This window comes from Canis lupus, chromosome 1, assembly GCF_011100685.1.
Source record: "Canis lupus familiaris isolate Mischka breed German Shepherd chromosome 1, alternate assembly UU_Cfam_GSD_1.0, whole genome shotgun sequence".
Taxonomy (NCBI): Eukaryota; Metazoa; Chordata; class Mammalia; order Carnivora; family Canidae; genus Canis; species Canis lupus.
In genome coordinates, this window is record NC_049222.1 from 103,830,003 (window position 1) to 103,857,219 (window position 27,217).

General features: G+C 53.8%; 2 protein-coding genes and 1 long non-coding RNA gene across 6 annotated transcripts; 2 read left to right on the plus strand and 1 right to left on the minus strand.

The window, feature by feature from the left end:
• Positions 1-1,961: 1,961 nt before the first annotated feature.
• On the minus strand, positions 1,962-19,244 carry PRPF31 (pre-mRNA processing factor 31). Its single transcript, NM_001286979.1, has 14 exons — positions 19,156-19,244; positions 17,332-17,516; positions 17,171-17,231; positions 14,997-15,080; positions 14,310-14,407; positions 13,294-13,400; positions 11,582-11,751; positions 9,663-9,820; positions 5,706-5,795; positions 4,625-4,752; positions 4,472-4,544; positions 3,880-4,008; positions 3,686-3,784; positions 1,962-2,342 (listed from the first exon to the last, which is right to left on the minus strand). Exons 2-14 carry the CDS (start codon positions 17,506-17,508, stop codon positions 2,217-2,219), a joined length of 1,500 nt encoding a protein of 499 aa, NP_001273908.1. The 5' UTR covers positions 17,509-17,516; positions 19,156-19,244; the 3' UTR covers positions 1,962-2,216.
• LOC106559634 lies at positions 16,988-19,075 on the plus strand. 2 transcript variants are annotated; one of them, XR_005354464.1, is made up of 4 exons: positions 16,988-17,616; positions 17,886-18,100; positions 18,721-18,809; positions 18,967-19,075. It is a non-coding gene; the product is annotated as an uncharacterized LOC106559634 (long non-coding RNA). The 2 variants fall into 2 exon arrangements; XR_005354463.1 differs by having other exon boundaries at positions 16,988-18,100.
• Positions 19,245-19,279: 35 nt separating the features above from the next.
• Positions 19,280-27,190, plus strand: TFPT (TCF3 fusion partner). Of its 3 annotated transcripts, none has more exons than XM_038527882.1 (6): positions 19,280-19,745; positions 20,183-20,441; positions 22,871-22,941; positions 26,268-26,337; positions 26,430-26,642; positions 27,035-27,190. In XM_038527882.1, the coding sequence occupies exons 1-6, from the start codon at positions 19,723-19,725 to the stop codon at positions 27,152-27,154; spliced, it is 756 nt and encodes a 251-aa protein (XP_038383810.1). In that variant the 5' UTR covers positions 19,280-19,722; the 3' UTR covers positions 27,155-27,190. The 3 variants fall into 3 exon arrangements, with proteins under 3 accessions (XP_038383810.1, XP_038383809.1, XP_038383811.1); XM_038527881.1 differs by having other exon boundaries at positions 19,281-19,745; positions 26,430-26,648; XM_038527883.1 differs by lacking the exon at positions 19,280-19,745 and adding an exon at positions 19,800-20,024 and having other exon boundaries at positions 26,430-26,648.
• The last annotated feature ends 27 nt before the right edge of the window (positions 27,191-27,217 follow it).

The window sequence follows — 27,217 nt, forward strand, 5'->3', positions numbered from 1 at the left end:
AGGCAGTGGTCACCGGCAGATCCGCGCTCCGCGGCGGGGGAACAGGAGCTGCCTCTGCACGTCCGCTTCCTCCGCGTCGTGAGGACAATGCAGAGGATACGCAGGAGATCGCCCTGTGCCCTCCGGCGCCCCGGCTGCCCTCCTGGAGCTGGCATCCGCAGGAACACAGTAACTGTTGGCTCAGGGAAGGAATGAATGAATGCATGTGCATGCATGCGAGGGAAGACTTGTGGTCGACGACTCGGGAGGCACTGGTGCTTTCACGAACCCTGAGGCATTTGCCCAGGGTCAGACGGTCTAGATGGGAAGGTGGGGAAGGACAAATCCAAGGAGGGTGCAAGTGAGGGCTGCATCGGAATCGCCTGGCAAAGTAGGGGAAGGGTTTGTGAAAACGCAGTGTTCCCAGGTCTACACCGATGGAGATAGCGAAGCCTAGACGTCTGCACTTTTACACACTTCCCTGGGTGATCCCCATGCTCACTGGAGTTGGATGGCCATTGATCTAGAGCCACAACACTCTTCAACGTGTGGTCCCTGGATGGAGCAATGCCTCTCTCAGACATCTGGGAACCAACTGGAGATTTGTTAAAATGCATATTCTGATTCAGGAGTTGCCAGGTGATGCTGATGCTCCACAGTTGGCACTTTGAGTAGCAAGGATACAGAGCAGTGGTTCTCAAATTTGGTTGCACGTGGCTACAATACCCTGGGTGGCTTGAAAAAAAAAAAAAAAATCCAGATACTCAGGCTTTACCCTAGACCAGTGAAATCTGGAATTTCTGGAGACAGGAACCAGACAGTAATTTTTAAGTCTATTGAGATGATTCCAACATGTAGCTCATCCGGTACAGAAAATTTTCTAGGGCAGTGGTTCTCCAGTGAGGTCTCAATCAGCAGCCTAAACATCACCTGGGAACTTACTAGAAATCCACACTTTTGAGTTCCCACCCTAGACCAATGGAAGCAGAAACTCTGGACTCTGCAACCTTGGTTTTAACAAGCCACCCTGGGTAATCTGAAGTATATTAAGCTTTGAGAATCTCTAAGACTTCGCAGGACTGCAGCACCAGAGGAGTCAGATCCTTTCTTGACTCCGGACAAGTGGGTGAAGGTTGTGAAGAGTAGCGGGCAGAGCACCCTTCCAGCAGACTCATCAGCAATCAGCCAAGTTTTTAACTTTCCAACAGGGCTGATCTAAAGGCTCAGGGATAAAAGTTGGAGAAACCAAGTGACGTGACCTGGGGTAATTTGGCCATTAGAAGGAATCTCCCAGGTGATGGAGACTCTAATGTGAGGGGAGAGGTTCAAAGAGCTGCTGAGGTCCCCAGAGTGAGCCCTGAACTGAGACACACTCAGAGCAAGTATGACAGTGGGGGGTGGAGGGCAGCCCAGAAAGAGGAAAAGAGAGGGAGATAGATCTCGGACAGCCAGAGCCCCAGAGAGAAAGTGTGAACTGCAGGGCAGGAGATGGGCAGAGGTAGGAGGCAGCACCTTCCTACAGGGTAGGCTGCCAGTAGGGAGCCCGCTTCGGCCCCATCAGGGCTTGGGGCACCAGGGTGGACGGGGAATCCTCTACAAATACTGGACCCTGTCGGGGAGCCCAACACTAAGCACCTCCCGAGCATGTCTCACATGGTCATGGGTGACCCCGTAGTGTTCAGGGTGGAGGCCTGGAAAGGCATGGCCACTCCCCTGACATCACAGCCACCCAGGTTGGCAAGTTTTCAAAGCCAGGGCTTTCAGTAGCCACATCAGAAGTGTCAGAACTTGAGTGTCAGAACTTACGTTCTCCAAGGAGGTTTGGACATAGAGAAGGCTTTTCTCTTCCTGGGGTCCATCACAGGGAAGTGAAAGGCCAGGGAAGGGCCCAAGCTCTGTGCCCCCAAACCCGCACAGCTCTGACTCCTCCAGTCACGCATGTGTTTGACAAATGATCACTCCCCAGGAACGGAACTTGATAATGTGCTTTTTAATCGTACTTTTTCCAAAAGTATCTTCCTTCCTAGTTAAAAAAGGTGAGGCATGATGAAGACTGGCTCTGCCCCCCTGCAATAGGGAGCGATCTCGTGCGTGGGGACTGGGTCTCCTCCTGAGTCTTCCTGGACAGTCCTGGCACTGGGCTGAGGACAGAACCTCCCAGCCCTATCCTGATCCTGATCCCTTCAGAAGGGCAGGGCCTGTGTAGCTTCAGGGGCAGCCACCCAGGGTACAGCCCCTCAGGTGGACATGATGCCGCTTTTCTCGCCCTTGACCTTGAGGAACTCGGCCATGCTGGAGAAATACTTCTGGTTGGCTTCAGCCACCTTCTTCTCAGCTGCTTGTGGGTTCACAATCTCTAGGCCCTGGGCAGGTGAATGAGGTAATGATGGGGTGGGGAGATGGGCTGGCCCCTGACAAGGCCCCCTTACCCAGTAAGAGAATTGTGACATGTCGGGGAGGCCCTTTTCAATGGTTCCGGGCTCCAGGTGATAGAACAGTTTTCCAATTACCAAATTGCCCCCACCCCAAACCTGGGGAGATTCTAACTGTGGCTCTGGGAAGAGGGAAGAGTGGGGAGGACCTGGGCATCTGAATTTTTATCAAGTTCTCTAAGCAATTTTAAAAGCATCAATGTTGGGCAGCCCAGGTGGCTCAGCAGTTTAGCGCCGCCTTCAGCCCAGGGCCTGATGATCCTGGAGACCCGGGATGGGGTCCCACATCAGGCCTCCTGCATGGAGCCTGCTTCTCCCTCTGCCTGTGTCTCTGTCTCTCTCTCTCTGTATGTCTCTCATGAATAAATAAATAAATAAAAATCTTAAAAAAAAAAAATCAATGTTTCAGAACAGCTGACCGGGTTTGGTTCCTGAATAAGGAAACTGAGTCACAGAGCTAAGTGGCTCACCTCTGGCCCTCGTGCAAATTACACCAAGCCTACTGGTGACACGGCGTCCAGCTGTGGGGGCTCCACACTGGCTGGCACCATTCCCAGTATCTTCCACAGGTAATTCTGACCTTCTTGCTGAGGCCTCCCTGGGCGGGTCCAACCCGATGCCTCACTCCCTCTCCCCTTTCTTCCCTGCACTTTCCACTTTCCACCAGGCTCCATATCTTATCTGACCCCTGCCACCCCACAAGCTCCCTGAGGGCAAGGCTTGCTGTCTTGTGCTTGTGGCTCTATCCCCAGTGCCTGCAACAGCACCTGAAACTTAGGTGCTCAGTACACCCTTGCTGATGTTGCCAATGAACTCAGTTATTCTACTCGATGCTATGGGGCGTGCTGGCGCTATCTGTGGGTAGGCTGAGAAATGGACAGATGCAGAGGCTCTGTCCTGTGCATGAGTGGCTGGGCTGGGACCTCTGCTTCCCAGCCAGCTACCTTTGAGTTTTCTTCCGTGGAGCCCTGAGGTTGTCCCAGCCACTTAGCACCTCAGGGAGGAGCTGAGCCCACTTGAGGTCATGGGGAATCAGTAGTCACCCCTAGTCCCAGCCCGATCCTAAAGCCAGCCTGCACTTGCAGGCAGACCTTTTCCCTTCTGCTCCCACTAGCCTGAGCACCAGGAACTGAGCTGTACCTTTCAGGGGCTTCACTGATACACAAGGCTGTCCACAACAGCCCTGCGAGAGGAAGGGGCTTGCCCAGGTCCACTCAGAAAGCTGGGAGTAGAGCCTGCCCAGAACTGGGCCTCCTGACTCAGGTGCACAGTACCTGCAAAGGGGTGAAAGCCACACTGGAAGCAGTCCCCGAGGAGCGGTCACGGATGGTGGACTTCCCGCCATACACGACACTCTGCTTCTGCAGGGTCCGCTGTGTGGAGGGGAGGGGACAGGATGTTTGGGCTTGGCTTGGGCTCTCCTGCTGGAGCTCCCAGACTCCCAGGCCCACTCAGGCCCCGCCTGTACCTGCAGTGTCTTAGAGATCCTGGCTTTGGTGGCCTCGTTCACCTGTGTCTGCCGTACCCGCCCGCTGCCTGATTTGCCCAGATGGCCCAGGCTGAAGCCCAGGTCCTCTTGGTAGGCGTCTTCCTCGATCTGGTGGGAGGGGAAGGTAACCAAGAGTTAGCCATCTTTCATCAGCCGGATGCCCCAGGCACTGACCCGATTCAGGTGCCTGCTGGGGCCCAGTGAGGAGTCCAGTCCTATTACGGCTCCCTGAGCTGACAGTTGAGGGAAGCTGTGAGTGTTCATGTATGCAGTGTCAACAACCAAAACTGGGCTTGCTGACTAGAGGGTGTTTGAGCTGGTTCTTGCAGGACCATGAGGATGATGCTTGGGTAATGAGTCTGGCAGAGGTGAAGCCTGAGGAAGGACCCTCCCTGGGCAGATCCAACCCGACAGGGAGGTGTGTACAAAAGGGTGGGGGTCGGGGGACAGGGCCAACACTGAATGCTGCATAGGTCCCTTCAGGGTACATGGATGTGGGGGGAGGCTGGAGGTGAGGTGCTGCCTCAGCCGAGAAGAAATGTGGTGGGGACATCCAGACTAAGGCTTTGACCTCTCCGAAGCTCATGCGGTTGGCCTGCTTCCGGATCTCGGTCAGCCCTAGCCGCTCCTTCATCTTGCGGTACCTGGGGAGGGGCGCCAGGGGTCAGCTGGGGTCACAAGCCCCTTCCCCTCCTCTTCACCCCCACTGGCCCTCAGGGCCTACCTGCGGCCACCTCGCTTCTTGCGCTGCCCGTCCAGGGGTGCAGGCAGGGGCTTCACCTGCTTCACGGGCGGCGGCTCCTGCCATTTGTCAAACTTGCGCTCGATTTCATCCTTCAGCTCATATCCCACCTGGGGAGGGCAGGGGGTCCCATTGAGCCTTGCCCATCCCTCTACCTGTGTGTGGCACCTGTTCCCAGGCCTGGGGGGCCTGTGTTTCTTGGGAGACTCAGACTTCTCCCAGCACCCCTCATATAATTCTGTCCTTGATGGGGGAGAAGGAGGGCAGCCCCCGAGTGCAACAGGGCCAAACCGCACACCTGCACCTCTTCCCCAGCCTCCAGCTCCGGCCTGCACAAGTTGGTAAAGGGAGGTCACTTGGGAGCCTCACCTCTGGCTTCTCTCCCTCTGGGCTTTTCCTTCAGTTAAGACCCCAAATCGCACCCCTCAGCATCTCTGCTACAGCCAAGGTCTCTCTGGGGCACACAGGCTCTGCGTGACCTGTCCCATCCCACAGCCTCCTCTCCCTGGCTTCCTGTGGGCCAGGCTCAGGGCCATTGCACTGGCTGCTTCTCCTTCCTAGGACTCTTCCCCCAGGCACTCACTTGACTTGCTTCACTTCACCAACTTGCTTCACTTGCACCAACTTCACTTGGGTGCAGATTAGACCTTCACCTTTGCAGCAAAGCCCTCCCCAACGTCCGGGTTAAACTCAACCTCCCTCACCAGCCCAGCACCCTTTGATCCCACCCTAGCATTTATGTGGCATCCCTGGACACACCACAGATGGCCCGTGTCCTCACCCCGCCCCCAGCCAGAACATGAATGCCACAGGGGCATGGCTTTGGTCGGAGTGCTCACTGCTGTCCCCACTGGAACCTCAACCAGTGGTCAAGAGGAAAAGTGGGGGGCAGTGAGAGAAAGAGACTGAAGCCTGGACACTGTGCCAGACTGCACAAGACAAGATATACCCACTTTCATGGAGCAAGTCTGCCAAGAGAGATAGAGGTAAACTCAGTGATGACCTGAACAATGACAAGTCTGGTAGAGGAGACAGACCCACACAGATGCCTGCTGTGCCTCACCTTCCCTTCTGTGCTCTCGTGGAAGCTGTCCACACGGGCTGCCAGTGTGCACTTGGCAGCCACCAGCCGAGCCGCTTTCCGCCGGAGATCCTGAGGCAGCAGAAAGGGGGCAGAGTCAATGGGAGGATTCATCCGCCAACACCAAGCATTTACCAGACACCAAGCGTTTCCCAAACCCCAGCTGCCACTGGCTCACTTCCCATGGGTCAGCGGTTCACCATCTCACTATGTGTTACCGTAATAACGTGTCATGGCAACAAATCTTCACTGTCACGGTTTTCTTTCAACCTACTTTTTCATGAAAACGGGTTCTTCATAGACAGCAGGGGTACTGCAGGAACAAGACTCAGACTAAAACCAATGACTGGGGGATCCCTGGGTGGCTCAGTGGTTTGGCGCCTGCCTTTGGCCCAGGGCCTGATCCTGGAGACCCCGGATCAAGTCCCGCATCAGGCTCCCTGCATGGAGCCTGCTTCTCTCTCTGCCTGTGTCTCTGCCTCTCTCTCCATGTCTTTCGTGAATAAATAAATAAAATTTTAAAATAAAAAAATACCAATAAGACCAATGACTGAAGAGGGAACATTCCTCAGCATCTTAAAGGCATCTATGAAAAGCCCACAGCAAATATTCTCAATAGGGAAAAACTGAGAGCCTTTCCCCTAAGAATCAGGAACACGACAGGGATGTCCACTCTCACCACTGCTATTCAACATAGTCCTAGCCTCAGCAATCAGACAACAAAAAGAAAAAAAAGGCATTCAAACTGGCAAAGAAGAAGTCAAACTCTCCCTCTTCGCAGATGACATGATACTGTACCTAGAAAACCCAAAAGACTCCACCCCAAGATTGCTAGAACTCATACAGCAATTCAGCAATGTGGCAGGATACAAAATCAATGCCCAGAAATCAGTGGCATTTCTCTACACTAACAATGAGACTGAAGAAAGAGAAATTAAGGAGTCAATCCCATTTATAATTGCACCCAAAAGCATAAGATACCTAGGAATAAACCTAACCAAAGAGGTAAAGGATCTATACCCTAAAAACTACAGAACACTTCTGAAAGAAATTGAGGAAGACACAAAGAGGTGGAAAAATATTCCATGCTCATGGATTGGAAGAATTAATATTGTGAAAATGTCCATGCTACCCAGGGCAATTTATACATTCAAGGCAATCCCTATCAAAATACCATGGACTTTCTCCAGAGAGTTGGAACAAATCATCTTAAGATTTGTGTGGAATCAGAAAAGACCCCGAATACCCAGGGGAATATTGAAAAAGTAAACCAGAGCTGGGGGCATCACAATGCCAGATTTCAGGTTGTACTACAAAGCTGTGGTCATCAAGACAGTGTGGTACTGGCACAAAAACAGACACATAGATCAATGGAACAGAATAGAGACTCTAGAAATGGACCCTCAACTTTATGGTCAACTAATATTCGAGAAAGCAGGAAAGACTATCCACTGGAAAAAGGACAGTCTCTTCAATAAATGGTGCTGGGAAAATTGGACATCCACATGCAGAAGAATGAAACTAGACCACTCTCTTTCACCATACACAAAGATAAACTCAAAATGGATGAAAGATCTAAATGTGAAACAAGAATCCATCAAAATCCTAGAGGAGACCACAGGCAACACCCTTTTTGAACTTGGCCACAGCAACTTCTTGCAAGATACATCTATGAAGGCAAGGGAACCAAAAGCAAAAATGATTATTGGACTTAATCAGGATAAAAAGCTTCTCTACAGCAAAAGAAACAAAAGACACTAAAAGAAACTAAAAAAGACAACCTACAGAATAGGAGAAGATATTTGCAAATGACATTATCAGATAAAGGACTAGTATCCAAAATCTATAAAGAGTTTCTTAAACTCAACAGCAAAGAAACAAACAATCCAATCATGAAATGGGCAAAAGACATGAACAGAAATCTCACCAAAGACATACACATGGCCAAAAAGCACATGAGAAAATGCTCCATATCGCATGCCATCAGGGAAATACAAATCAAAACCACACTGAGATACCACCTCACACCAGTGAGAATGGGGAAAATTAATAAGACAGGAAACAACAAATGTTGGAGAGGATGCGGAGAAAGGGGAACCCTCTTGCACTGTTGGTGGGAATGTGAACTGGTGCAACCACTCTGGAGAACTGTGTGGAGGTTCCTCAAAGAGTTAAAAATAGAGCTCCCCTATGAACCAGCAATTGCACTCCTGGGGATTTACCCCAAAGATACTGATGCAGTGAAATGGCAGGACACCTGCACCCCAATGTTTATAGCAGCAATGTCCACGATAGCCAAACTGTGGAAGGAGCCTCGGTGTCCATCGAAAGATGAATGGATAAAGATGTGGTTTATGTATACAATGGAATATTACTCAGCCATTAGAAACGACAAATACCCACCATGTGCTTTGAGGTGGATGGAATGGATGGTATTTTTTTTTTTTTAATTTTTATTTATTTATGATAGTCACAGAGAGAGAGAGAGAGAGAGGCAGAGACATAGGCAGAGGGAGAAGCAGGCTCCATGCACCGGGAGCCCGATGTGGGATTCGATCCCGGGTCTCCAGGATCGCGCCCTGGGCCAAAGGCAGGCACTAAACCGCTGCGCCACCCAGGGATCCCTGGAACTGGATGGTATTATGCTGAGTGAAGTAAGTCAATTGGAGAAGGACAATCATTATATGGGTTCACTCATACGGGGAATATAAAAAATAGTGAAAGGGATTATAGGGGAAAGGACAGAAAATGAAAGGGAAAAATCAGAGAAGGTGACAGAACATGAGAGACTCTTAACTCTGGGAAACGAACAAAGGGTTGTGGAAGCGGGGCAGGGGGATGGGGTGACTGGGTGATGGGCACTGAGGGGAGCATTTGACAGGATGAGCACTGGGTGTTATACTATATGTTGGCACATCGAACTCCAATAAAAAAAGATACATATTAAAAAATAAAGAAGGAAGAGAAAAAAAAATAAAACCAATGACTGAGTAGAAACATCCATTTGTGTAACAGAAAGTTGTGTCCTGTGTCACCAAAGGAAGGTGGCTCTTGTTCTGAGACACACCAAGAGGGTACACATAAACCCCCAGCCACACGTCTCAATTAATAATGATGATAAAACAAAGTTAGTGGTGGCTATGTGTAACCTTGCCCTCATCTCCTGGGCAGTGATCTTTTGGCCTGGGGGCCTCGGACAAGGCAGAGACCAACCGTGTTATTTAGGGTGAGGTCTTTGGGTTACAGGCTCTCAACCTGGAGCCCAGATCAACCACCTGGGCTACCCAGTCACATCTATTCAACTAAGCCCCAGGAAAGACTGAACTTCAAGGCTCAGCTGGGCCTCCCTGGGGGCGGTTCTTTCTGCACGCTGTCACATGTGGAGGCCAGGAGTGACATGTCCTGATGGAGAGGATGACTGAAAGCGCTGAGGCTGGCACTTCTGGCTCCTGCCTCATACGCTTCCTCCAGTGGCTGAAATAGTCTGTCCTTTCACGACGACAAACCATAGCCCAAGTGGGTCAACTTGGAGTCTGTACACCCCTCTAGTGGGCTACTGAACCCAAGGATGGCTTGGAGACCCCTACAACTTGCAAGCTAATGACATCGCTTGTTATGTGCAAGACCTGGAAGTGTTTCATATAGGAGTCCTAATCACAACCCCAGGAAGCAGGTTCTATTTCCCCCATTTTACAACACTGAGGCACAGCTCATGCCTCTTGCCCAGTTGTTAAGTAGAGCTCCAGAATCCCTACCCCTGTACATCTGCTCTGGGGTCCTTGTTCCTATGCCCCGTGTGACCCTATCCTCTGAGCTCCTAGTCAATGGGAACTGAGGAGCAGAGGGGGCAACTTGCTTGGGCTCACACTGCCCTCTGGACAAGGCTGCTTCTGGCCCAGCAAAAGGCTCTGCGGGGAGCCACATGCCAGTGGCACTCACCGGGGGCAGAGACTGCACAATGTCACTGTGGTAGATGTAACCAGTGTGGGGCAGCACAGACGTGGACGAGAAGCCGGACAGCGTCTTCCGCTGGGCCCCAAGCAGCATGATGTTGCAGGCGGGCATCTTGGAGAGGTTGGTCAGGCCCCCAGCCACCCCTGCAACAGGAAGGAGGGAAACAGGTCAGAAGGAACACAGGACATTTGTTTGGGGGCTCACCGAATGCTTTGTGCCTTTAGGTGAGTTTCTGGTTGAATTTCTGGGTGGGCTCTGCCTGGGAGGGCCTGATAAGTCCCCTTTCAGAAGGAGGATTCAGAGGAGGCTCAGAGAGGTGAAATCACCTGCCTGAGGATGGAAAGTGAGGCAGCAGCCCAACAGGAACTTGCCCCCAAGTCTGCAGAGCTACACAGCCCCTGCTCTGTTTTATAACAGTTACCACCATACTGGGGACACCCTGATGACAGGGCCTAATGTGAATCATCTCTGGGTTCCCGTGAGCGCATCTGCAGGCCCAGGGGAGGGGAGGAAGAGCTGTAGGTAAAAATGCCTACCTCTGACAGGGGTCTGCTTGTGCCAGGCCCTGCACTGGGCGTTTTTAAGGACTAGGTCAACTGTTTGATCAAACACACGCTTCCCACACAAGCATGGCAATCCATGTGTGAGCAGAAGAACGCCCCCCCCCACACACACACACACAGACATCACAATCCCTACAACCTATGACCCTATGCAGATATAATTATGTGAAGGACCTTGAGACAGGGTAGTGGAAGGGAAAGGCAGAGTCACAGGCATGTGAAACAGGAGACTTTCAGGTGGGAGGATGCAGGAAGCTTCTAAAAGCCAGAAAAAGCCAGAAGTGGATCCCTTCCCGGAAACTCTATACAGGAACTAATACCTTAATTTTAGCCCCGCAGTCATAGGACAGGAGCAAAGCCCCACACCACCAGGGAAACCAAGGTATGAGATGTCACCTGCCCAAAGATGCGAGGTCAGCGAAGGGGGAAGGAGGATCCACACCTGATAAGTTTATCTTGCTCTGAAACCACTGCCTCCTTCTGCCCTGCAGCTATGCACACACCTGCCACCCAAGGCTGCGCTACGAGCTAAGCTGTGTCTCCCTGAATTCCTGTGTTGAAGCCCTACACCCCAGTACCACAGAATGGGACTGTGTTTGGAGACGGGCCTTGAAAGCAGTGATTAAAAGAATGACATCATTGGATGGGTCCTGATCCAGTGTGACCAGCATCCTCGTAAGAAGAGATGAGGACACAAACAGGCAGAGGGGAGGCCATGTGAGTAGATGACCACCTACAAGCCGAGGAGAGAGGCCTCTGCAGGGCACAGCCTGCTGACATGCTGCTCCTGGCCTCCCTGCCTCCAGGGCTGTGTGACAATGAACCCCCGGTAAGGCCCCCACTGCCTGCCCCGACCGGCGACACTTTGTTAGGGCAGCCTGAGCAACCTAGCACAGCTGTTTTACCAAACTCCCCCAAAGAATCCCTCAGCTGAGGGGGCTAGGAGCCCAAGAGGGCATGCTGGCAGATGAGGCACCACCCTCAGCCCTAACACATCGTCCCGACTGGCACCCCACCTCATGCATGAAACCGAGATCCTAAGAGCTGACACAGCCAGTGCCAGGCAGCCCTAGGGTCTCTGCAGAGCTGAGGAGGGCCAGCCTCTCCAGCAGCCATGCTATCTCCTCCTGCGCCTGCCTAGTCCAGCCTGGCTCAGGGCTGCCATCCTTTCTCCGTGTGTGCAGGAATAGCAGGCTGGGTGACTTCTGTGATCTCTAGGAGGGATGACAGGATGAGGGTGAGGGGGAGTAGGGTCCTGTCCCGTAGAGGAGGGACGTGGCTTCCTCAAGGTCACACTGTCCGAGGATGGCCCCATATCTCTACCGCACCCCAGGGCCTCACCCATGATCTTAGCGGCTGTGGATGCCCCAATGATGATGGAGAGGTTGGGCGCGATGAAGGACATCCGAGACTCCACATATTCGTAGATGCGGTGCTTAGAGGCGTTCAACTCTAGTGCCATGTCACAGGCCTCCTCCAGCCGCTCTAGCTCCTCCTCTGACAGCTGTTGCCTGCAGTGGTTAATGATGTGACTGGGTTGGACCCCTGCCCCTCCTGGGGATCCCACTTGACCAGCATGAGAGCCCGTGTCCTCCTAGCGGTGTGTGCACGTCTGTACACATATGTGCACGTCAGGGCAATTCCAAGTCCCGTCAGCCCTAAGGCCTGGAAGCAGGAGCTGCCAGGAACCTAGGGCACCACCCTTGCCGGCCAGGGCCTGCCTGCCCATGCCAGTCTCTGCCAGGTGCAAGCCGGTGTCAGAGCCTTTGCCTGTGGGCCTCCACTACTCTTCCTCATCCTCTAGGTCTCTGCCTCGCCAGCCAGAGGCCCACTGTTACCAGCTGCCAAACTGTGCCTGTTTACAGCCTCCCCACTTTCCGTCCACTTCTGACGGGAGACAGTCAGCCCCTGAAGAGGGACCCCACACCTGATCCTCAGCAGCATGGCCAGCCCATCTCTGGTACATGGAAGATGCTGACCAAGTACTTGTGGAAGAAAACCACAAAGGGGGGCTGTTATCACTGTCGTTTTACAGAGGGGGGGCCCGAGGGTGAGATGGCAAAGGGGACTGGCCAACCCGCAGAGCTGGTAACCACACCCAGCCACACCCTTCCCTCAGTTACCCCACCCACGCTGTAAAGAGCACTAAGGGGGACCATGGAGGCTGCCACAGGCCCTGCAACCAAAGTCCAGTGGGTTCATGCTCATAGCTGCCCCCATCAGGGACAAGCTAGAGCCCACTTGTTCTCCCACTAGAGCCTGGTCCCTGCCTGAGATGGAGTCGTCACCTCCTCCAGGAAGCCACCCAGCCCAGCAGGATAAGTATCCCTTGGCACCCCATCTGCACTCTGACACTTGCCCTCCAGCTTGACCTGTGTGTGCACCTGCACCTGTTTCCTCCTAGACAGGAGCTCGGGCAGAGCAGCCTCCCGCCTCCCCTTTGCAAACTTCTCTAATCTTTGCCCTCAGAACAGTTCCCCGTGCTTGGCTGGCATTTATTCAACAAACAGAATGAGAGCCCAAGAGAGGTCTCCACACCCCAGGACTCTGCTCTGGGGTTCAAGACAGTTCCTCCTCTTAGGCACAGAGGCCAGAGGGGAAGGTGGAGACCAAGAGGCCAACACAAGGTCCCTGACTTCAGACACTTTCATTCCAACGAGGGACAACATGCCCGAGACAAACATTCTATGGGATGGCCCTCTGCCTCTGCACTCAAGGCTTCAGGCTCCCCACTGAATGAGCCCCTCCAGGCCCAGCAGGGTACCTGGCTCACCTCAGCACTCAAGGCCTGACTCCTCACTGACCAAGCACCCTGGGCCTAGCAGTGTACCTGGCTCACCTCAGCACTCAAGGCCTCAGGCTCTCCACTGACCGAGCACCCTAGGGCCCAGCATGGAACCTGGGTTACAGGGGGCCCTTATTAAACATTCATGAGACAGAAATAAACTGTCCTCCTGAGATGGACACCTGTATCGCTGGGACCCCAAGATCCTCATCTGCTGTTAGATGGGCTCAAGGGGGCTGCAGTGCATGGTCCCACCCTATGCACGCACCCCTGGGTGGTGGAGGCAGTCACGCTGACGACCATGATGGTGGCGTTGGTTAGGATCTGCTGTAGGTTTTCGTTATTCTTGCACTTGTCCAGGCTGTTGCCCAGCTCCTGGAGGTGAGAAGGCAAGAGGGGGAGGCACAGGGATTCAGGAAGGCCTGAGGAGCTCTCTTGCCCCTGCACCTAGTTAAGTCTCTTCTGGGGACATCTGGGGTCTGGATGAAGGCTGCCTGCTCCCAGCTCCCAGGACTTCACCACTCAGAACATCGGTACCGTTGCTCCTGCACTGCTGGTCTAGAACCAGAACCAGGCAGACCCACTGTCTGCAGCAACTCAAAATGCAACTTTGACCACACTGCTTCCTGCATGGATGCCCCCTGCACCATCCTCACCTCCTCCTGACAGCACACAGGAATCTCCTCACCGGTGTCCCCACTCTCACTAGTATCTGGCCCTCTCATGGCTTTTCCAGAAGGCCCAAAGCCTTGGGGGTCACAGGGGATGCAACCTCATTGACTTTGCCCTCACTTCCTCCCTTCTGAACATACCACAGCTTGTCATTATCTCCCGTTCTTGGTACTCCAGGCTTTCCCCCCCATATCTCTGCATGGCTGCCCCTGCATCAACCTTTAGATATCGACTCAATGCCACCTGCTCCAACCACTGTTGGTGGCATGAGAGACCCCCTCATCTCCCTCCTTACTCCCTCAGCCTCAAGCAGCTCCCAGCCCTTCCTGGGAGACCCATCCAAGGAAGCAGCAGGATTGGATGGGTGGCAGAGGAGCCATGAGAACATCCTTTCCAGGCTTCATCCCTTTCTTGCTGGGGAGCCTGGAGCAGCTGAGCCACCACTCGGCCCCTGCCAGTATCTGCAGGCCTCAATAACGAGAAAGGCAGCTGAGGCCTGGAGCAGCCTCACTAACCACATTCCAGGTCATTCACCTGCTCCCTGCTCCCCTTCACATGAGGGGTAGTCAAGAGAACTCCACTGTTCCTGAGTCCCCACCTCTGTCCACTCACCTTGACCGTGCGGATGTAATCCAGTGCATTAGGGACCAGAGACTCCAGTTCAGGGAAGCGCTTTGAGTACTTATCCCGGATGAACTTATGGATGATGTCTAAGGTAGGGAGAACAGGTAGCTGATAAGGGGGCAGGCAGACTCCACTGGCTGTCCGCAACACCCATCTCCCTGCTTCTTTTTAAATAAATGAACCCCTGAATTTAGCTGGGTTCGTGGGTACCCAGCAAAAACGCTACTCCCCTGCTGCCAGGTGTGGCCCTGCAAGTTAGTTCTGGTCTACAGGATATCATATGAAGTGATGCATGCAATTTCCAGGTCACCCCCTTAAAGAACTGTGCCCTCTTTTTCTTCCCTGTTCTGCTGGTGGGGATGTGGAGGTGATGACTGGAGGTGGACAGTCACTTTGTGCCCTGACACAGGTGGCAGGTCAAGACAGAAAGAGCCTGACTCCAGGGCTGGACTCCTCATCCAGATTCTCACATCGGAGAAAAGCACACTTTCTTTTTTTTAAGCTGCTGTTATGGCAGCTGAATCTGGACTACAGCTAGTATGAGGAGTCTGGGGCAGGATCTTGGGGAAGGCCAGTGGGGAAAGTAACCAGGGTCCTGCCTGTCCTCTCCTTGTGGATGGGAGGAGAGTGGAAGGGACAGCAGGCAGGGCCATCTCTGCCCTTCCTGCCACTCACTCAGCTCATTCTCGATCTCCACGGTCAGGTTGTTAGCATCCACGATGACTCGGTATTCAGGGGCCGCCTCAACAGGTCCCATCACTGTGAAGATGAGAAGCAGCCTTGGTGGGTGAGTGTCTAGGCTCCCACAGCCAGGGGAGTCAGGAGGTGTAGTTGGAAGGGAGCTGGGAGGCTAATAAGAAAACCTGGAGGTTTTCCAGGTTTTCCAGGGTTTCCACGCTGGCACACCTCCCATTTCTCTCTCTCCAGGCCAGTCTAGACACCACGGCGTGTCGCCCCGGAACTAACCCCTTAGGGGATCCCCACACCACTGAGGCCGAGGTGCAAGCTCCCCAGACGGGAAACACTATGAAGACAAGTTCTGCACCCCCAGTGCCCAGATGCCCACAATAGTGCCTGGCGCACGGGCACTGCTCTGTAGGTACCTGCTGACTCTCCAACTCCACAGTCTGGCCTTTGCACCGTCCAAGCCCCACTTTTTCAAGACACCACCATCTTATCACACACCAGCCAGGAAGGACTGACTGCAGTGCCCGAGCACTCAGGGCTGCTTCCTCTCCTCTGGGCCTCTGCATATGCTGTTCCCCCTCCCTGGCATGGCCCTTCCTCAACATCTGTTTCCAAAAGGTTCCTCTCCAGGTTTTAACAATGATGACAGTGAGAACATGGTCACAGGCCGTAGGTGCAGTGGCCAACACACATGGGACTCACCACGTAAGTGCCACTGCTCTATGTGCCTTACAGGTATTAACCTGTTTTACCACTATCATCTGGGGAGGCTGGCATCACATCAGACCATTGAGGCAGAGAGAGAGAAATGGAGGGATGTGGCCTAAAGCCATGGACCCAGCAGATGGCAGACCTGAGATCTAGCCCCAGCACCTGCATTCTTAACCCTGATCACTCAAATGTTTCTGCATCTTGAGACTCAGACAGCACCTCAGGATCCTTCCCTCCCCCTTCAGGAGGGTCAGATGTCTCCTCTGTGCTCCTGCGGAACTCCTGCCACATCCGTTAGACATAACCGCCACCCAGGTTGGAGGTGTTCTGTGTTCACCTCCTCCACCAAACACCAGGTGAGATCAGGTCTGACCTAACTCCGAGCCTGACCCGACATCAGGGAGTGTCCCTTCTACCGCTCCCCACAGCTCGCTGGCCTGGTGCTCAAAATCCTGCAGGATCTGGCACTTTCTCCTGCTGCCTCTGCCACTCCAGACATGTGAGGCTTTGCACACACAGTTCTCTTTCTCAGGGCATATAGCTGCTGTTCTTGGCCTGGTATGTGTATTCATGCTTCAAAGCCAATTTCAGGTATGGCCTGAGGCAGGGTCAGCCCCGCTCTGGTGGCTCCAATGCCCCCAGCTCTCCCCACCCCAGCAGGCACCGCCCACAACCACTGCCCAGACCTGACCTATCCGCTTTGCCAGACACCGAGTATCCTGAGAGCAGAGAGTTGGGTGGGTTCCCCAGTGCACCCAGTGCCCATGCGGGCTTGCCACAGGGCACCTCATGAAAACTTTACAAGGAAGGAAGGAAAGAGTAGGTCTGCCTGCAACTCTGCTCTGCCCACACCACTGCTGCACTGACAACCTCCCATGGCTGCCTCTGCCAATGAATTCCATTCCGGAACTCCAAACTGTTAAGAAGAATGGGTGGCAACAGGAGAAGCCTCTCAGAGCTGGGCTGAGTATTCAGAGGCAATGTAGCATGCCCCAAAGCTGATGATCTGAAAACTGTGCGTTTTAGAATTACTCTCTACTTACCAAGTGATACCAGTTTTCTACTCGCAGTAGCAATAACTTTCCTTTTTAGGTAAATTCAAAGAAAAGAGTACACTGATTTGAAAAAAAAATTAAGTAAAAAACAAAACAAGTGTTCACAGATGTGGCAAGACCCTCAAGCAGTCACATGAAGCCGGAGGAATCTTGAGGCAAGTCCTACTGCAGTTAGTAAGTGCTCAGCACGGAGCAAGGACTTAAGGAACATCAGCTTTATGATGTGATGTGTTCTCAGGGGAGAAGAGACTGGGTTGGGATGGAAAAGAAAAAGAGGGCTCTCAAAAAGGCTGAGAGGCAGGCAGACCAAACTTTCAAAGCTGTACGCAGCAAAGGAGCCCAGGGGCTGGGTGGACACAGCTGGGTGGGTGAGAGGGAGCAGGAGGGGAGAGGTACCTTCCGAGGCCTTGGCCTGCTTGCTGATATACTCCTCAATCTTCATCATGATCTCAGCAAACTGTTCAGGGAGGACAGAGAGACAGAACTCAGGACTCTCAGAAAGAAGAGCAACTGCACACATCAGCCCTCCCGGCAGCTTCTCTCTACAGCCCACTCACCATCTTGCTGTCCCACAGCTTGGCGATACTCTTGACTGAATCCCCAGAAAGATCCAGCTGCGTCTCCTCCTGCACATCCTCGATTGCTGGCTCCTCTTCTTCCTCCCCATAGCTTCCTCCTTCTTCCTCCTCTGCCGCCTCCTCAAGGTCGGCCAGAAGCTCATCTGCCAGAGACATGCCGAGGCCTATGGGAAGGGAAAGCAGCATCCCCTCTCATTAACGAGAGGGGCTTGGCCTGGTCCTTCACGGGTCAGCCCCACAAGCATGCAGGCTCCATAAGCACGGGTATTTTCTTTTGCTTTGTTCTTTGGCACCTAATTGTGCCTGGCACCTAATAGATGCTCATTAAACACCCACTGAATCACTTTGTGAACAAACCTCCCAGAACTAGGTGATCTCTGGTCACAGCTCACACCACCTTCCCTTCTCACACTTACTTCACTGGAAAAGACACAGCATGCCCCTCACACAACCACTTTAAAAGACTTGAAGACTTTGAAAACCTCCCCTTGATGAGATGGGACCTCTCTTCTGACCATTTTTCTCCCATACAGAGACCCCTCTTCAAAATTGTTGGGTGACAGATATCCTAAAATACCAATCTCCCCAGCCATCATGGCAACCATGTGGGGCCTCAAGTGTCTGGAGCCCCCAGGCTGATCCCCTCTGGCCATGAGCAGTCTCCTCATCTACTCCCGGTGTTGGACAAAACGTGTATTTTCTTTGAGTCCCATGATGTGGAAAAGAGCAGGAAGCACGACTCAGCAAGGTACAATCCCGCCACCATCCTCCCGCTGCTTTTACTTCTTTAAAGTGAGAAACCTCTCCTCCTTCCTGTACTTTCACTGTTTCAAAGAACAAATCCCTCATTCCCTTCCCTTCGACACCATGCCCCCCTGAAACATAAAACCAGAGGCTTAGCGGGTGATTTGTGGAGTGAGGCCCCCGCGGTGACAGGGGTGCAGAGAGCTCGGGGGCAGTGTAAACGTGCGGCCCACGAGCAGCTGCACATGAGCCTTGCAAGTGGGACTGTTGGTTGCATGGCGCCAGGTTTTCTCAAGAGATTCAGGACTTTTATGTAGAATCTCTCAGTTTCAAAGTTTCCTTGTGATTATTCAAGGGGATGATTTAACTAAAACTAAAGAAAGCCTCGCCAAACCAGCACAGCACAGGTAGAGTCCGACAGGCTACAGGCCAGGTCTGGCCCTCGAGGTGGCAGTTTGGGACCTCTGGGTGTCCAGCTGTCTGTCTGAGGTCAGTTTCCCCTCACGCCCTCCTCTCTCCCTCGGACGCGACATCCCCTTTATACTTAGTCACCTCTCTCTCTTCACAAGACACAGCATTGCTGCGTGGTCTCATACGTGCCTCTCTCATTCACTTTCTCTGCAGAAAAGCTCTCTTCCCACAGAACACACCTTGCTCCCCATACGCAGGACGTGGGTATCTGTGCACATCCTCTCCCGTTTCCCCACTTGACGGTAGGCAGACCCGGGCACCACATCTGTTCCCAGCTACACCAGGAGGCCGCCCACTCCCCTCCTGGCCCGACCCCTGCTCAGCCCCCGGGTCTCCTCCCGTCACCCCGGGAGCCCCGCGCGTCCCAGACGCTCTAGCGACCTAAACCCGTCTCCTCAGGAACCAGCACGGCACAGACACGGCAGCAACGGGGTCTGCTCCCGCTACACCGCCAGAGCGCGGACGCCGCAGAGGCTTGGAGGACCTTCGCGCCACCCCTCCAGTAAGGTGTGTCTCTCTCCCTGCACACTCCCGCCCCCGGACCCGAGAGCCCGGCCTCCCCACTCCCCTCGTCTCGCTTACACTCACCTCTCCCCGCCTCGCACGACGGTTTCTAGGAGCGTCGCTTCCGAACAGTGGTCGGCGCCCACTGATGACGTCCCAGGCTCGCGACGGCGTCGCGTCAAACCCGCGCTCTGATTGGCTCCCGCCCTCGCGTCATTCCCGGACGCCTTTGGAACAACAACTTTATTAGTTCCTGCAGCGAAGCGGAGAGGGGGGTAAGCAGAGGAGAAGGGACTTGTCGGGCTGACGGCCCGCCGAGTACTGAGCCTGCTAAGCGGAGCATCGCCCTAGCCAGTGAGAAGGTGCCCAGACAAGAATAAAGACGGGGACAACTAAGACGACCGAGGAAGGAGTGAGATGAGAAAGCAAGGCCTTTAAGCAGGGCGGAACTCCGGGTGGAGGTGAAGGTGGACGGGGGTAAGGAGCGAAGCCGGAAGCAGGGAACTACAATTCCCAGAAAACCCAGCGGCAATGACCCGGATGCCGAGGCCGTGAAGCCCGATGGGACAGGTAGTTTTGCGAAGGACTTAACCTAGAGGTTTGCGAGGCTGGGCGTTCTGAGACCCGCGGCGGCTGGAGCTGGAGAGAGACATGGAATTGGAGCAGAGAGAGGGGTGAGTGGCTTTGGAGGAAACTACCGCTCCCAAAAGGCATTGCGGCTGCATCGCGTACACCCATCTGCGCTTTTATTTGAGGGCGGATGGGGATTGTAGTTCATGCAGCTGCTTTCGCTGAGCCCTCTTAAGGACCGGGGTCTGCGCTTGGACGTCCAGGGGGAAAAAAGCTAGGAGTTGGAGTTCTGAATCTGAGAGACAGACGAGGTTGGAGGCCCCGGCTCCTGGGTCTGAGTGGGGGCTTGAAGTCCCTGCGATCCTCGGGGAGCAAGTCTGGGGGTATGGACACCTGGATCCTGGGAGGAGGGGTCGGGGCTCGAACTCTAGTGGGACTCCCGGGTCTGAGGGAGGAGGGGCTGGGGATCTGGACTCCCGGGGCTGAGGGAGGAGAGGCTGGGGCCGGTGGTTCAGGATTCCTGAACCTACTGACCTTACAGGACCATGGCAGCCGTGGGCTTTGAAGAGTTCTCGGCGCCGCCAGGCTCGGAGCTGGCGCTGCCGCCGCTGTTCGGTGGTCACATTTTGGAGAGTGAGCTGGAGACGGAAGTGGAGTTCGTGTCCGGGGGTCTGGGTGGCTCAGGTCTCCGGGAGCGAGATGAAGAGGAAGAGGCTGCCCGGGGCCAGCGGCGGCGCCAGCGGGAACTAAATCGTAGGAAGTACCAGGTGCTAGGTCGGCGCTGCCGGGAGATCGAGCAGGTAGGTGAGTGCGGATTCCCCCGTTCTGGGGTCCCCTGGCCTAAATTACCCCTTCTCTGTCCACATGCCTGCCTTCCTTACCTGGCTGAGTGAATCGTTCAGTGGTTCTGTACCTATTGTGTATCAGGCACCATACAAGGCACTGGGAGAGCCCTGTGCTCTGAGCATCCCTGGTGACCCAGCTCAGCTCACTGATGTTTGTAGGTGCCTCTCATGTTCCCCGCTGATCAGACTTTTCAAGTCTCCTGTACCCTTCTCATCAGGTCCTCCTGTCCTGTTGAATCCTTCCCCTGCCCCCATCCCCATGGCTTCTGCCCCAGACACAGGTTCTCAGCTGCATCACTGCATCAGCTCCTCGGTGAGAATGAGGAGCATGCGGTTGGCCTGGACCAGATCTTGAAAAGCTGGGAACACCGGGGCATAAAGTTTGGCGTTTGTTTTAACATTTAAGTGAGGGGGAAGGGAGAGGGTCAGGTCTAGGTGTTTGAAAGCCTGAGTATGGTCGTGTTAGTCTTAGTGCCACGAACGGGGCACTAAATAACAGAAGTGTACTGTCATGGCTCTGAGGCTGCCAGTGCAAGATCAGGGTGTTAGTCCACAGTTGGTTCCTTCTGAAGGCGGTGAGGAATCTACCACGTGCCTCTCTCTTTGCATCTGGTGCTTGCTGGCACCCGACTGGTAGGTCTCTGCCGTCACCCACATAGCGATCTCCCCGGGGGGGGGGGTCCCTGTCTTTGCCCTGCTTTTCTCCTTGTATGAGGACATGGTCATGTTGGGTCAGGTGCTTACCGACCTCGTTTCACTTGATCATCTCTGTGAAGACCCCATCTCCAAAGAAGGTCACATTCTGAAGTACTTTTTTGGGGGGACACCATCTGACCCCTAATGGTGGTGTTGGGGAGCTGGGAAAGAAGGGAGGCTGGTGTAGTGGCCTGGGCAGGAGAGGATGCAGTCTGCACTGGAACAGGGGTCAGGAGACAGAGCAGGTGGAGAACCAGGGCGGACGTTGAAGCCCCCTTAGGATGAGCGCATCAGACTGCCTGAAGCCAAATAGACACTTGTTTTGACAGGAGATGTTGGGGAGAACCGCATGGGAAGTGAGGGCAGTGGGAGTGCTTGGAGCAGGTCAGCCCCAGAAGCTGCTCTGAAGCTGAGTCTACGTGCACCTGGGAACAGCTAGGATGATCCAGGATGCTATTTGCTATATGGTTTTATGTGTGTTCACATGTGTTGGTGTAAAATAGTGTGGAGACAAATCAGATGTGATATTCACAGATACTATACATCTTGTACTAGGCAGTTGTTGGCCCCACCCCGACCTCCCTCCTACCTCTTCTCTCCTGGAGACTCCTCACCTGAATCCCATGGTAGCCATAACATTTCATCCCTGGCATTCTGTGTTCACAGGGCTTCTCAGTACATGGGTGCTGACGTCAGAGCGACCACTGTGACATGGGAGCACCCACCGTGTTCCAAGCCTGCCCTAGGCTTTACAAAACACGACATCTCAGGATGCCCTGCTACCTCTACCTACCTCCCCACCCCCAGCTCCCCCGACTTGCAGCGGGGACCCCAAGCCCTGTTTAGCACACAAATACCAGGTCCAGAGGGACTCAAGCATTTGCTCAAATGTATCTGGCATTTGATTTTCTGCTCTTAATCTGTCCCATTAGAACAGGTGGCGTTATTCAAGACAGGTGGTGAAATGCAAGACTAAGATAGGTTAGGTAACTTGCCCAAGGTCACACAGCTGAGAGTGGCAGGCTGGGATTTGAACCCAGGTCTTTCCGATCCAGGGAAGTACCTGCTCGTTCGTGTCTCAGCCCACATGCCTCTCTGATAGCCCTGAAGTAGGCCACCTCCTCCTCGTCTCCAGCATGTGAACCTGCTTGCTGTCCCCCACCACTGTACACAGCAGGAAGGCATGCATTTAGCAAATACTGATGGAGCCCCCCTGCCCCCTACAGGGTTCTGCTTAGGGAGTGGGGACACAGGCACAACTCCTGTCCTTTGGAGCTTATGGTCTGGTGGGAGAGAGTGAGCAAGAGAAGTGGATAGGCTAGAAGGCGGCAAGGAGCATTTTAACGAAAGCCAAAGCAGAGGAGTAGCTGGGTGCACAGTTCTGGTAGGGGGAGTGAAAAGGGGGTATTGCTGTGTGGTGGGAGGTCTGGGTGGACTCCCTGAGGAGGTAACCTCTGAGGTCAGGCTTGAGGGAGGGAGCTCCTCTGGCATGTGGGAAGGCCCCCAGGACAGGAGGCAGCCAGCTAGGGAGGCGCAGATGCAGGAAAGGAGTGGGCGCAGCAGCCCCAGAGGCCATGGGGAGTGTGGCCGGCTCCCTGAGGCCTCTGGGCCCCCGCTGGCGCTACATTCATCCCACATGGAATAAGTGAGCAGAGTCCAGGTGACCTGTGCCTTCTGGCTCCCTGCAGGTGAATGAGCGGGTCCTGAACAGACTTCATCAGGTGCAAAGGATAACACGGAGACTGCAGCAGGAGCGGAGGTAAGCCCCTGCACGCCCCCCTCCCTGGGCCCCGGGCCTCTGCTCCCAGCTGCTGTTTCTACCACCTCTGGCGATTCTTGCCTCCTTCGTGTCTGTGCAGGCCTCACCGGATGGGCTGAGGGAGGCTTGGGTGGCAGGTGCACTCCTTTTGAATGGGAGGTCCAGCAGAACAGGATCATGATGTAGAGTCACACACTTGGTTTCAAGTAGTTTTGCTGTGTGATGCTCAGCAAGCCACATACCTCTCTGAGTCTGTTTCCCATCTCGGTTGAGATTGGGTAACGCCAAAATCTCAGTAGCTGCTGTACTGAAGAGGAAGGAGTTCATGGGCTGTGCCCAGAGCCTCCAGCCACGTGCTATGTCCCAATGTCTGTGACCTGTACTCTGAGAAGGCGCCAGGATGCTGACCCCTGGTCAGTCCTCAGCCATGCACTCACCTGACCCACAGGATGCGCCCACCTGGAAGCAGGTCCCTCACTCACCTGGACTCCCCCACCCACTGGCCCCAGTACCTTGGCCCTGGGTGCCCTTGCATCTACACCTCCACTGTCCAGCATGGTAGCCACAGGTGCTGACCTAATCTGACAGTTTATTAAAACTAAAATTTAACATTAGTCAAAATAAATTTTATTTTTTTTATTTTTATTTATTTATTTATTTATTTATGATAGTCACACAGAGAGAGAGAGAGAGAGGCGGAGACACAGGCAGAGGGAGAAGCAGGCTCCATGCACCGGGAGCCCGATGTGGGATTCGATCCTGGGTCTCCAGGATCGCGCCCTGGGCCAAAGGCAGGCGCCAAACCGCTGCGCCACCCAGGGATCCCCAAAATAAATTTTAATTGATTGACACAAAATAGAAAATTCAGTCCCTTCAGTTGCACTGGCCTCCATTCACATGCTCAGCCACTACCGGTGGTGATTTTTGCCCAAACTAAAATGAAATGAAATGCTCCCTCAGTGGTGCTCCTGCACTGCAGCTCAGTAGCACAGGTCACAACTGACATCAAAACTGAAATAAATGACCTCAAAAAGTTCCTTCATTACTGTCACCACACGGCGACAGGTGGCCAGCAGCTCTGTGGTGCATGGCACAGGTATAGGCCGTTCCTGTCCTCACAGAAGGTTCTGTGTGCACTTCTAGAACATCTCACAGCATCGTGGTCGGGAAGGACATCTAAACACCGCCAACCTTTGAGTCCTGTCTGCAGCTCTTTCAGCTGTGTATCCCCTCTGTGGACCGTCTGCTGGACAGTGGCTTCTGGTCACCTCACACACGTGCAGAGCTAGCCCTGACCTCGCCCCTGCCCCCGTGTGCTCCCCCTCAGGCTGCTTCATGTCGGGGAATGAACCCTCCCATTGGCTTATCTCCCACCTCCTGGTCTGACGCGCCCTCAGAACAGACCCTGGGTGTCAGCACCCTGAGCCACAGGCCATGGCTCCTTGCCCATGCCTGCCACACTCTCCCTGGCCTCCCCTCACCTCTCACAGGGCTCCTGTCACAACACCTTGGGTGAACCTTTTTTTCTCTAGTTGTACCATCAGCCAAGATTCTTTTACAGTAAAACCAAGAGAGTTTATGAAAGGGGAGGGTGGCCTTGATGGCTATAAGGTCAAAAGTCTGGGAATGGGATCTGCAAATGCTACACTTGCCTTAACAGTACAGATCAGTCAGGGTGATCACCTTCTCTGAGCTGCCTCTCTTGAATGCTGCTCAACCCCGAGCTTCTCAGTGTGCGGCCCTTGGACCAGGAGCCCCAATGCCACATGGGAACTTGCCACAAACCCAGGTTCCAAGGCCTCACTCACCCCAGACCTATGGTATCAGAGATTCAGGGGCTGTCTACTTATAAAACCTAAGACAGGCCACTGTGTAAAAATAGTATGGCAATTCCCCAAAATTTAAAAACAGAATTATTATATGATCTAGCAACTCCATTCCTAGGTATACCCCCCCCAAAAAAAGATTCAAACACAGGGCCGCTGACCGATATGCATACACACGGGATCCTAACAGTATTCACAGCAACCAAAATGTGGAAGCATCCGAGCATCTTATCTGTGGATAGACGGATGAACGGAACATGGTCCACACGTAGGATTATCATTTAGTCTTAAAAAGGAAGGAAATCCTGACCCACATTACACATGAACCATGAATACGTTATTTGAGCTGGTCCCAGGAGGACAAATACTCTGTGATTCCACTAATATAAGGACTTAAGTTCATAGACCTGGAGAGTGGTGACTGCTAGGGGGAGGGGAGTTAGTTAATGGGACAGAGTTTTACTTTGGGAAAATGAAGAGTCCTGGAGACCAACAGGAGTGATGGTTGCACAACACTGAATGTGCTTCATGCCCCTGAGCTGTACTGGTTAACTTAAAACTGGTTAAATTGGCAAACTATGTTATGTGTATCTTATCATAAATTTTTAAAAATTCTTTTTCAAAAGTAAAAAAAGAAAGAAAGAAAACCAACATAAGAGGTAAGACAGACCAAGTCACCTCTCAGAGCAAGATCATCCTACAGTAGCCAACAAGGCCCTATGTTCGAGGGCCCGTCACCTTGCTCTACCAAGAACACAGCATGCATGCTGCTCCCACCTCAGGGCTTTTGCACTTGCTGTTCCTTCTGCCAGAAGTGTTTTTCTGCTACTCCCTCACCTTCTCAGTGAGGCCTTCCCCACTGACTTATAGAGGTTTCAGCCCTCTTCCAGGTATCATGCATCCTCCTTCCTACTACTGTTTGGCTGATTTGCTGATTGTCCCAAGTTCGGTGCAGACAGGGGTTTTTGTTTGGTTCCCCGATGTATCACTAGCACCAAGACACGGTACAGAACAGGTATGGATACACACCTGGAAAGATTGTAGGTAAAGTGCTCCACCCAGGTGCTTGCCCCCAGATAGCATTCAGAGCTCTGAGAAGCAGGGACCAGGGAAGCAGAGAAGGTCATGTCAGCAGGAGGGCTCTTTGTCTTGCCCTTCAGTTACTAATAAAGATAGCTGACACCAGAACGTGGGCTGAGCACAGCAGATGCCACTCTCCAGATGCAGTGTCACCCTCAGGTGGCCCACCCACTCAGGGCTGTCGTGTCCTGTCAACAGAGCGGGAAACAGGTGCAGAGAGGTCCCCTGGTCTGGCCCAATGTCCCCTGCTGCTCAAACTACTTGGCAACCAGGTCTCAGATTTGGCAGCTCTGAATCTTCTGGGTTTATGGGTCTGGGACAGCCTTGGCTTCTGAGCTGGGGCTGGGCTGTCGGGCGCCCCTTTCTCCAACCACCAGATACTGAGGTTGTGCCTCCCCAATGGCCTCTCTCCGGACGCAGGTTCCTCATGAGAGTGCTGGATGCTTATGGCGATGACTACCGTGCCAGCCAGCTCACCATAGTCCTGGAGGTGAGCATGGCCTCCTGGCAGGCAGGGGGGTGGGTGTGGGGGGACAGGGCACCAGGACACAGCCTTCACCTGCCACCCCTTCTCCCCACCAGGACGAGGGCAGCCAGGGCACAGATGCTCCCACTCCCGGCAATGCTGAGAATGAGCCCCCAGAGAAAGAGGGGCTGTCACCACCCCGAAGGACACCCGCACCTCCAGAACCCAGCAGCCCAACCCCCGGGGAGGGGCCCAGTGGACGCAAGAGGCGGCGAGCACCCCGGGACGGACGCCGAGCGGGAGCTGTGCTCACTCCAGAACTAGCCCCGGTACAGGTGGGACCAGGGCCTTGGGTTTTGCAGCAGTGTTGTGGGAGCTGGGCCTTGTAGAGCATTCAGGCTCAGGGCAGGCTCAGGACAAGCTCAGGGCAAGGGACAACTGGAGAAAGGAGGTGGGGCTGGGAGAGGTGGGGGTGGGCAGGGAAGAATAAAGAGCTGGAAGAAGCCAGGTGAGGGCTTGGATGGAAAAGGAAGGAGAGCGATCTGGAGGAAGCTGGGGGTGGGTGGGTAGCAGGAGGGTCAGAGAACATGGGTGGAAGGGAAGGTGGGACCATTGGGATTTCTCCCAGGTGCACAGAGGAAGTTGAGGAGGTTGAATGGTGAAGCTGCTGGGCCTTCTCGAGATTCTAGGCCTGCTTACGCTGGCTCCTTCTCTCCCCCAGATTAAGGTCGAGGAAGACTTTGGCTTCGAAGCAGATGAGGCCCTGGACTCCAGTTGGGTTTCTCGGGGGCCAGACAAACTGCTGCCCTACCCCACCCTAGCCAGTCCCCCATTTGACTGACCCCCCCACCCCCAATAAACTCACCGGCAGACTCGCCTTGGCCACTGTTTCCACCTCTGATCA

Bases quoted from the DNA above. Each gene is read 5' to 3' on its own strand.
- TFPT (XM_038527881.1), top strand. From the start codon at position 19,723: ATGGAATTGGAGCAGAGAGAGGG. The intron at 20,442-22,870 runs GTAGGTGAGTGC...GGCTCCCTGCAG, and splicing joins GCTGCCGGGAGATCGAGCAG to GTGAATGAGCGGGTCCTGAA. The intron at 26,338-26,429 runs GTGAGCATGGCC...TCTCCCCACCAG, and splicing joins AGCTCACCATAGTCCTGGAG to GACGAGGGCAGCCAGGGCAC.
- PRPF31 (NM_001286979.1), bottom strand. From the start codon at position 17,508: ATGTCTCTGGCAGATGAGCTTCTGGCCGACCTTGAGGAGGCGGCAGAG. The intron at 3,785-3,879 runs GTACAGGCGGGG...CCCTCCACACAG, and splicing joins GGATCTCTAAGACACTGCAG to CGGACCCTGCAGAAGCAGAG. The intron at 2,343-3,685 runs GTACTGTGCACC...TCACCTGCCCAG, and splicing joins TGGCTTTCACCCCTTTGCAG to GGCCTAGAGATTGTGAACCC.